Below are 9,919 nucleotides of genomic sequence, written 5' to 3'. Positions count from 1 at the left end.
ATAATCATGTGTTTGGAAGAGAGGGCAAAGACATGGGGAGAGACTAAGTGAATACCATAGTGCAATAACACTGACAAAGAAGACTAAATAATTTCTTTCTATGGGATGTGATGTAGAGAGAGAGAGAGAGAGAGAGAGAGAGAGAGAGAGAGAGAGAGAGAGAGAGAGAGTCATAGCGCAATAACAATAGCAAGAAAAACTAATAATTTATTTCGATGGAAAGCTAACACACACACACACACACATAGAGAGAGAGAGAGAGAGAGAGAGAGAGAGAGAGAGAGAGCAATAACAATGACAAGGGGGGGGGAATTCAATGGGAATGTGACACAGAGAGAGAGAGAGAGAGAGAGAGAGCAATAATATGGTCAAGAACAATTAATGGTTTATTTGATAGTGCATACAAAAGTTTTAGAGAATGAGAGAGAGAGAGAGAGAGAGAGAGAGAGACTCTAGTGCCATGACATTGACAAGAAAGCCTAATACTTTATTTCGATGTGTGTGTGTGTGCGCGTGTGTGTGTGTGCATGAATGCATGAGTGCATGTGTGCATGCATGTATGCATGTGTGTGTGTGTGTGTGTGAGAGAGAGAGAGAGAGAGAGAGAGAGAGAATGGAGGAAAGGAGATGGGGAAGAAGAGAAACAGAGGTGGTGGGGAGAGATAGGGGAGTCCAAGAGAGGGGAGAGGAAACAAGGGAGAGAGAGAGAGAGAGAGAGAGGTAAAGTCCACCTGGATCAAAGACTGGTCGATCGAAAGATGATTGCATGAAGAATAGTGTATATGGTTGCATGCCAAATATGTCAAAGCTAAACATGTCATAAGTCGTTGTGGACTATGCAGCTGATTTGTATGAGAGGCATTTGGATGTGAGGCTAGTCAATGTAGCTATGGAGAAAGAATCCGGTAGGTTGTGACATACGAGAGTGTCACCAACCCAAAAGAACTGGTGCATGTTTTTAGTAATAGAAAAAGATGACGTTTCGAGCTCTTGTTTCACATATTTGGGGAGAGATAGTGCCTTAGTTTTGGCCCTCATATGACCTAAGCAGTGCCTCTCATAGTTTTCCATGTTTCACAATTTTTTTGGAAGTTTCAAAATAAAAAGTAACTCCCTATTACTACCTGATAAGGCTGATACCTTGACGCTTGAATTCCAACTTCAGTAAGGCCATTTTTGCTATGGATTAGTGCTAAAAAGATAGGGCACCATAATACTAGCCCCTCTACCCTACGAGGAAGGACAATCTCTGTGGAGAAATGCATCGAGGGGATCACCTACTTGAAATGTGGATCATCAATGGCCACGATCAAGGGAATCCAAATTGTGACCATTGGATCAAAGGTAATCGCTCGCTTACTAGCTGACGGCAAAACCAACTCGAAATTGACACACGTTGGGCGGCACTTGACATGCATCAATCGCCACCTCCACCGACCATTTTGCACCAAATGTTGAGTGCCACATCACAAGCTCGACACCAATACAAACAAGACACATGGCAGCCATGACTTGTGCACACCATCACCACTAATCTCAGCATCCACGTCACAACCCTCTTCTCGGGCAATGGAAAATTGGCAACGATTGCTAATAAACTGGTGACCGACTGGTAAAACCCGTGACACAGGCTTCTGTCCAATCATTGCTTTCACCGCTTTCCTCCCGAGAACCGTTTCCCGCCACTGATTCCCAATGCTGTCAAACGTTGGGGTTGGCAGAATCGAGATCTAAATCATTGGATCAAAATTTTTTTGGAATAGTAAAATATTGCAATCTCGAATTAGCTGCCTGAGTGAGTAATCTCACACGTGTCCCCCTCCCCAGGTGCAAGGTGGATCACGGGCTCCCTCCCGCTCACCAATTCCTGGTGGTCCTCCCCCACTTTCCGCCAAAGGCTTGGGTTGGCATAAGATTAATCTTGATTGTCGGATCAAGATCTCTTCAAACTGTAATGCCCTCCTTAGAGGCTTAGCACATGGGAAGAAATAGGATGGGAATGGGAAAAGGTGGTCCCAAGTGGTCCCATACATATTTCTATCCTATTCCCATCCCACCATGTGCTAACAAAAAAAGAACTAGGGATGGGTTTAGGAGGAAGAGGACACATGGCATCATTTCATGTGTTTAGGAGGTGGGGACCACATGGGGACAAGGATACATGTCATCCTTGCATGTTTTTGAATCCCTAGAAAAGGGGAACCCATTCTGGCTGCCAGGGTCTAGAGGCCATGGTCCAAGATGGGAGAAAAGGTGGCTACTCCCATGCTAAATCCATCCTAGACCACTTGGTGTAGGATGGGAGTAATGATGACAAAAAGATTCCCATTCTAAACCCATGCTAGCCCCATCCATGTGCTAAGGCCCTTAGAATCAACCTGCCTAGGTCCTACCTACCTTCAAACATACACTTGGTAGCCTCTAAGTCCCCTCTCCAAGCCTTTGATGGCTAGGAAAAGTGAGGGAGTTGCCTTTCCCCACTCAGAAAATGGCTTGCTCTTCCTCCCCCACTTTCCCTATTCTGTCAATAACTGGGGTTGACGAAATCTGGATCCCAGCTGTTGGATCGAAGATCTCTAATCATGGGAATGTGTGTTGCACTTTGTGACCAGTTGCTTTCCAATAATTTCCACCAATTGGTTAAAATCGACCAACCAGGCACGGGATAGAATTAGATCTAGATGAGATCTAACGGCCGACAAATGCACGCTCAATGCGTGATTGCTTACAAAAACCCCATGAACTTGGATGCATGCCACGTGGCACATGTTGAGTGCCCCATCTGTTGACGGCTGGGAATCGCATCCGGTCGGCGATTCCGGTCGGAAAGGACTGAACCGGCTTCAGGCCTTCTAGCTAGTCGTTTGCGAGTCTAGCGAGTGTCCGCCCGGGAATCGCACACTAGGAGCCGATGTCCTACTCAGTGCAAAACGTTCCTGGCGAGAAAGGCAATCCGAGGGCGATTCCGTGTAGGAATGATTCCGCTGATAAACTGTCGCTGATAGACTGAATGTTCTCGTTTTTGTGAAGGTGTCAAAGAAGTTTGTATGTACGTAGCAGCTATGGCGGCGTGCTGCTTCACGTCTCCTGCGCCTTGCCCACCTCGCCTCTCCCCTCCTTCCTGCTCCTCTGCCTTCCCCTCCATTCCTCAGAGCCTCCATGACCATTCCGCTTTCTGCCCCCCTTCCATACGCATTTTCAGTCCCTCCCCTCCCTTCACTTCCCCCCTCCCCCCCCCCTCTGCCATCGCAGCTGACGCCCTCTCCTCACATACTAAAGTTCCTGATTCGCTCCCGCCCACATCCCCTTCCAAGTATGCCCATGCTGCCTGCTCCTCTCTCAGTAAAAAACCCATTTTCTTGGCGTGGAATTTTGGTCAGAGCGTTGTCCTCTTTTTTGATGCATTTCAAATCCTTGCTCCCTTTTCCCATGTGGAATAAGCTTTATGGTGGGGTGGGTTGGTGGCAGAGTCAAGCGCTATACTATCTCGATTTTTGTCGGGGATGAGAGTGGGATGATCAATCGTATTGCTGGAGTGTTTGCAAGACGGGGTTACAATATAGAGTCATTGGCAGTGGGACTTAACAAAGACAAAGCACTCTTCACAATCGTAGTTTCTGGTACTGATCGCGTGCTCCAACAAGTGATGAAGCAGCTTTACAAGCTCGTCAATGTTTGGCAGGTAACGAGTTTTTTCTCCTGACATTGCAATGTTGCATGCTTAAACCTCAGCCATAATACTTTGCGAAGGGGCAACAAATTTCGTATCTCACTGTCTGGTTGATTGGAACTTCATCCGGAGTAACATTTTCTGCATTCGGATCTGTTTCCCCTTCTTCACAATTGATGACATGTTTTTGAGTCCGTGCTATTGTAGCTGCATTACTCGTCGAACTTGATTTTAGATGAGATGTATGAACGTACTCATGTACATCACAATGATCGTGCATGTCTCATTGTGGCATTTCAAAATGGCAAACGTGAGACTTTATGCGCTGCGCACGTGGCTAACTCCGCCCTTCTTACATTTCGCTAGCTAGCTCCTGTACTAGATTAGTGCATCAGCTCTTTTCCTGGGTACTAGGAGATTTCTTTCTTCTTCTTACCTTTCCCAACTTCTTTCCTAGTTGGGGCTTCATATCTTTTGTGTAATAAAAGGAACATTTTCTTTCCCAATTAAAAAAGCAATTTTCTAATGTGTGCAGCAAAGCATTGATATTGAATTTTAATTGATCTTCAGCATGCTGGGGCACTCCCTTTCTTTTCAAGTTGGTGTGCCTATTGTGATTAAGATGGACAATACAAAATCAGTTTTGAGAAGAATGGTTTTAGTAGCAATTGTAATTCAGACGGGGATCTTTTGAAACCCAGATGGCAGCTTATGCTTGGGTACTGATGAGAACATAATTGTAGCTTTGCTTACTAAGTTTTGGTTATTTTTTATTTTTCTTGTTCACTCGTAAATTTGTCTAAAGTCACTTACAAACTCCCTTCCCTCCTTTGTTCTTTTTCTTGTTCTATAAAATCTTTAAATTTGTAAGATTGGATATATTCTTTTAGTCTTATGAATGTATATGTAATTCAAACCCTCTGACAGAACATGATGTGTCAGGTTGAAGATTTGTCGAAGGAGCCACGAGTAGAAAGAGAACTTATGCTCATTAAGCTGAGTGTGACAGCTTCTCAACGAACAGAGGTTTGTAATTTGAGACATCAATAGCACTTGTTTTTGCTGAAGTAGAATTAATAAGTAAATGTCAGCGTGTGTAACCTATGCTTGTGAGATTTTGAATGATTGTTTTAATCAGAGCATCCAGCAAAGTGACAAATCTTATCTGGTGTTCTGTTTCCTATAAGGTCACACCTTCTAGAGCGAAGAGTAATTCTGTGTCCACTATTTTTCTATGCACTCCACCTTCGTAGTACTAACAGAAACTAAGTACAAAGACCTCTGTAAAAGTGGACGCTCAACTGTGCATGCGCGTGGATATGTATGTGTGGGAGCATGTAACAAAGGCTAGTTACTTAGATTGCTATAGTTAGGTTAATCAGTTTAGGCTCTGTTGGCTATGCCACGTGTCACATCTGGATTTAGAGCTGGGCTTAAAACTTGTAGACGCATTCATCAACAGTATTGGATTTCGTACAGCTGAGTCATTTGCCCAAGCTTTGAATAGGAGTCTTCTCTTTCCTGTCCATGTGCAGCCCATCACATGAAACCAACTGTGAGTCCAGGCCATGGCTCACTCTCTCTACAATCCAAAAGGTACCTTCTGTTAACTGTCTGTAGTCTGTAGCTTCCTTAATTATTCCCAGTCATTCCTACTCTAGAGTCAAGGGTCTATCTAGCCTAGGATTCCTGCTAGCTTAGACCTTTCTAGGTTATAGTTAGGGCTGCCTGGCTGCCTTGTTCTGTGGGCTGCCTGGCTCCTCTGCTTTGTTGATATCAGAGCCTATAAATCAGGGAAAATTGTGGGGAATTCTTATCATTTTCATTTGAAAATTGGAGCATGTGATCTTGAGCACACCTACATGCAAAATTTTGTTGCGTGAAGTTAATTCAATCTTGAGATCGCCATGTGTCAGCCTGAAACTGGTCGGAATTCCAAAGCTATTAGAATCGGCATTTTCTTACATCATTGCATTTTGGATGATCTCCTGCATCCTGAACACTGAAAATAATTTTTTTCAAAAGGTATGATTAGCAAGTATAAAATCATAAAATTCTGATCAGACTTGATAAAGTGTGTCGCTCCAACATTCCAAAGGGGTGCACCAAGTTCATATTTTGTTTTGATGACAATTGGCCTGATTTTAATGCAAAAACCCATTTCTGCCAGGCGCTACTGCCAGTTCAACGTAATACCAATGAATTTCCAGGAATTTGTGATAGGTAATTCATGATCCCTTCTCTGCTTGTGTAACATGCAATGGTTATCTGATGGTGTAATCACAGCAAGACCTTCTTTAAACCTTTAGCGAGGAATTGGTGTTATGCAACATAGAGAGAGAAAGGAGATGAGGGTAGAGAGAGAATAGAGTCGACAACCAATTGGGTCCCTGTACCCAATGAGGTGCCCTCCCCCAATCAGGGGAGAATTTGCTTTATACTTGGAGAACTGAAAAATACAAATAACACTCTTCGAGAGAGCACAGAAACACGCTTTTGAAGAGTACATTGTGCACACGTATTGCAGACCCAAAGACTTGAGAGGCAACACCAACCAATATCGAGACCTTGATGCTGTCCACACTGACGATGTAGGGCACTTTTGCAAGGCAAGGAAAAGGTTTGTGCTGTCCACCTGGATGCAGGGTTACTGCGTGAGTGAGAAGATTGAAAGCTAGGAGTAATAGATTCTAAAAGAGATATGAGAGATGACTGAAATATAGAGCTGAGAAGTGAGCTGTGCAAAACTGTAAATAGAACTATAAAGAGCTGCTGAAACAGTACCCAAACCTTACTCCGTTTGCTGGTCCGAATCCTCAACTGTGGTGCTACGTACACACCTTCCAGACAGGCTGAACTGAGGGCCAAAAGTTGAGGCTGATCAGGGCCAATTCTGGATGTGTTCAGGGATGCACACAAGAGGCTGGAGGAGAGCTATTGGAGGACTGAAGCCTGGGAGAGCTGAATGAGCAGTGAGGGCATGGATGGCCCCTATTTATAGGGCTGGAGGGCTGAGCCAACCTGCCCAAACTGGCGAACTTTTCAGTCGGCTGTTTGGGGCTGGTTGGTTGGGCCCTTGGCCCCATAAAAAGGTGGCCTAGGGAGGGGTCAGGCAAGGGATTGTTAGCTGGGATGCAGGCTGGATTTTTTAGTCCAAGGGACATGCTTGAGGGTAATAATTGTGTATGCGTGGAGGCTTTCAGTCAAGATCAGAGAATCAGCCATTATATTTTGAGGGAGATCATGTGCTCCATAGGCTTCACAAATCTGGTTATGCCTCATTGAAAGGGAGTATTAATACCAAGCTTGCCCACAGGTTCTATGGTCCTTATAAGGTGTTGAGAGAAATTGGGGATGGGGATGTAGCCGACCAGGTGGAACGAACTTCATCTTCCAGAATCCACAATGTCTTTCATGTCTCACACTTAAAAAAGTACTTGGGATCTATGAAACAAATCCTTGAGGAATTGCCTCCCATGGATGAGGAAGGACTTATTCAGTAAACTCCAAAAAGAATTATGGGATTTAGGGACCATGTGTTGGAAATTGATTGGTCACCTCCCCACCCTATGAGGAGAGCATGAGGGGGTTGAACCAAGGAGGGATGTGGCTGCCACATGGGCAGCACGCTGACTCCCATGTGGGAGCATACACACGGCAAAACTCACTTTGACTGCCACATGGGCAGTGATGGGTTTGCCATGTAGGCAGCACAACAGAGGTCATAACAGGAGCACCTCGGAGGCCTGGAGCTCTGTACGGATCTGCCATGCAGGCACCTGCAGCAGTGCGGCGGTTTATTGGGAAGATCTATGAGCCTGGACCAACGCCTGTGGATCACGTGACCCTGCGACACAGGTACAGAGCTGTATGGATCAGGTGGTCAGTCTTTAGGGATCTGTTGGAGAGGTTCCAGGGCTGGAACAGAGGCGAACACCAGGACAAGGGGTGCGACTGATTGGAGCTGGTTCTAGGCCTGAAAGAAGGCCTGGATCAGGTTGGCTTATGGGCAGACTGCCTGGGCCAGTGGGGGCCATCCATACCTCAAACGGAATTCGGGGGCTACTAGCCCTTATTAAAGGGGATCCAAAGAGGCTCATTACTCCTCAACTAGAGCAGCAGTTCTCCAGCAGATCAGCAAGAGTAGGGCCTACATCCAGGAGGCTGAAGAGCTGCAGACAAAGCTGAGAAGGGGGCTGCACACCGAGGCTGACATTGAGGGCAGTAAGGTGCAGGGATCAAGGCACGGTGACTAAGTCTACATAAGCTTGACAAGGAGCACGTGGGCTCATGGATCTAGAAGTGCCAAGGATGTAGTAGGACAACTTTTGGTAAGGACAGAGGACCACGGTTTGGTGGGACTCTGGACTCTTTTGTATTGTGTCCTTTTGTGGATGGAAATATATCTTTTGTTGGTTTGGATTCCATAGATAAACACTTCTGCGTGAATTCCCGGGCCCATCTATCAGTCTTTCTCTGTGTAGGATACCCTCTGTTTGGTTCATTTCTAACACCATGTACTAAAAACAATTTGTGGAGTACTACATCAAGTGGAAGAGTCTTTGTGACGTTCAATCTTCTTGGCAGCCATCGATTATTTTGGAGCAATACCCATACTTGCCCAGCTGATGCAATGATTGGGAGGCCATAGCATCCTCAATTCTACGTGGAGATGATCCGGTCTTATCTTTTCTAACACTCACTTTTCAATCTGTTTCAGTGATTCTCCAAATTTTGACAAATCTTATCATGGGTGGGGAGGACTGTAACAAACGCTAGTTACTTGGATTGCTATAGTTAGTGTTATTCAGTTTAGGCTTTGTTGGCTATGCCACTTGTCACATTTGGATTTATCCCATATATGCCAATTGTAATCTTACAGCTAGCCTTAAAACTATGAAGGGCCTTGTTGTCCCGTTTGTATAGACACGTTCTTTAATAAAATGGGATTTCGTACAGCTGAGTCATTTGCTCAAGCTTGAATTCAACAAGGATTCCTGTCCATGTGCAGCCCATTACATGAAACCTGCTGCGAGTCCAGCCCATGGCTCACTCTATCCCCAATCCAAAAGGTACTTTCCGCTCACTGTTTGCAGTTTGTAGCTTCCTTAATCATTCCTAGGATTCCTGCTAGCTTAGACCTCTCTAGGTTAGAGACAGGGTTGCCTGGCTTCCCTGTTTAGTAGGCTGCCTGGCTCCTCTGCTTCAGACCATATGTTTATATTATGGTGTACATGCATCATTGGGTGCTGATGGCATCTGTGGGGATGTCATAGTAGCTAGTCCCTACTTTGCGTGATAGAGTTTATGGTTTTCAGCCTTGCCACTGTCCTGAGATTGAAATTGCACTAATTGTTGTGTTTTGAGAAGATGAGTTGCTATTTGTTGAGTTTTGAGAGGATGAGTTGCTATTTGTTGTGTTTTGAGAGGATAAGTTGGCATGCCTCTGGATTCATCTCTCTCTGTCTCTCTGTCTCTCTCTCTCTCTCTCTTATATGTCATTTATATTATGTCTCTCATTGGGATAGACAGTTAAATTTGAGGCCCTCTTATATTCATCTGAGTTTATTATCAACATATCTTGGTGGCTTGCAGGCTCTTGGTCTCGTGGATATATTCCGGGGGCGAGTGGTCGATGTTTCAGACGACTCACTAACGATTGAGGTGTGCACTTTTCATAATACTACAAGTAAATTTGGTTTGCCACTTCAAATGACCACTGTATGAAATATATGAATGATATTGCCTCATATTATTACTTGTGACTTCAATCTGCAGGTGACTGGTGATCCTGGGAAGATCGTTGCTGTTCAACGTGCAATGAGCAAGTTTGGCATAAAAGAGATAGCTCGGACAGGAAAGGTGAGAACTTCTTTTATTGACTTTGGTTCTCGATGACTTGTATTTTCTGAGAAGTTGGATCTGTTGTGTAACTTATAATAACATACCTCCACTTGTGGTTTTTAAGATTGCTCTGAAGAGGCAAAAATTGGGGCAAAGTCTGCCATTACGTCGAATGAATGAAAATTCAACCTTGGAAGATGAAGATGAAATGTCACAACGTAAGAGCTGGCCAGTAGATGGAAAAATATCTGCACCGTTAAGCTATGAACTATCATCGAGGGTAAGTGAGGATTGCTGTTACCGTCCAGGCAAGTGGTATACTGCTTTTTTATCTTGTATCGTAAGTTTCCTACGGTCCTAGTCACTGTAGTCTTGATTCAAGCAAAGGATTGCAAAGCTGGTTTA

The 9,919-nt window shown here is 44.7% G+C and overlaps 1 protein-coding gene across 1 annotated transcript in view; it reads left to right on the top strand.

The window, feature by feature from the left end:
- Window positions 1-2,921: 2,921 nt before the first annotated feature.
- The window catches only part of LOC147894390 (acetolactate synthase small subunit 2, chloroplastic-like), a 50,286-nt gene continuing 43,288 nt past the window's right edge, over window positions 2,922-9,919 (top strand). The window contains exons 1-6 of the mRNA XM_087384825.1: window positions 2,922-3,313; window positions 3,469-3,682; window positions 4,613-4,696; window positions 9,266-9,334; window positions 9,449-9,532; window positions 9,639-9,794. Coding sequence (XP_087240951.1) covers window positions 3,048-3,313; window positions 3,469-3,682; window positions 4,613-4,696; window positions 9,266-9,334; window positions 9,449-9,532; window positions 9,639-9,794 — 873 coding nt within the window. The 5' untranslated portion in view covers window positions 2,922-3,047. The remainder of the gene's footprint in view (window positions 3,314-3,468; window positions 3,683-4,612; window positions 4,697-9,265; window positions 9,335-9,448; window positions 9,533-9,638; window positions 9,795-9,919) is intronic.

This window comes from Dipteris shenzhenensis, chromosome 14 (genome assembly GCF_047967505.1).
Source record: "Dipteris shenzhenensis isolate YYH24624 ecotype China chromosome 14, Dip_SZ_1.0, whole genome shotgun sequence".
Taxonomy (NCBI): Eukaryota; Viridiplantae; Streptophyta; class Polypodiopsida; order Gleicheniales; family Dipteridaceae; genus Dipteris; species Dipteris shenzhenensis.
Note: the sequence above shows the minus strand (reverse complement) of the source record. Positions and strands in the feature narration are given on the sequence as shown.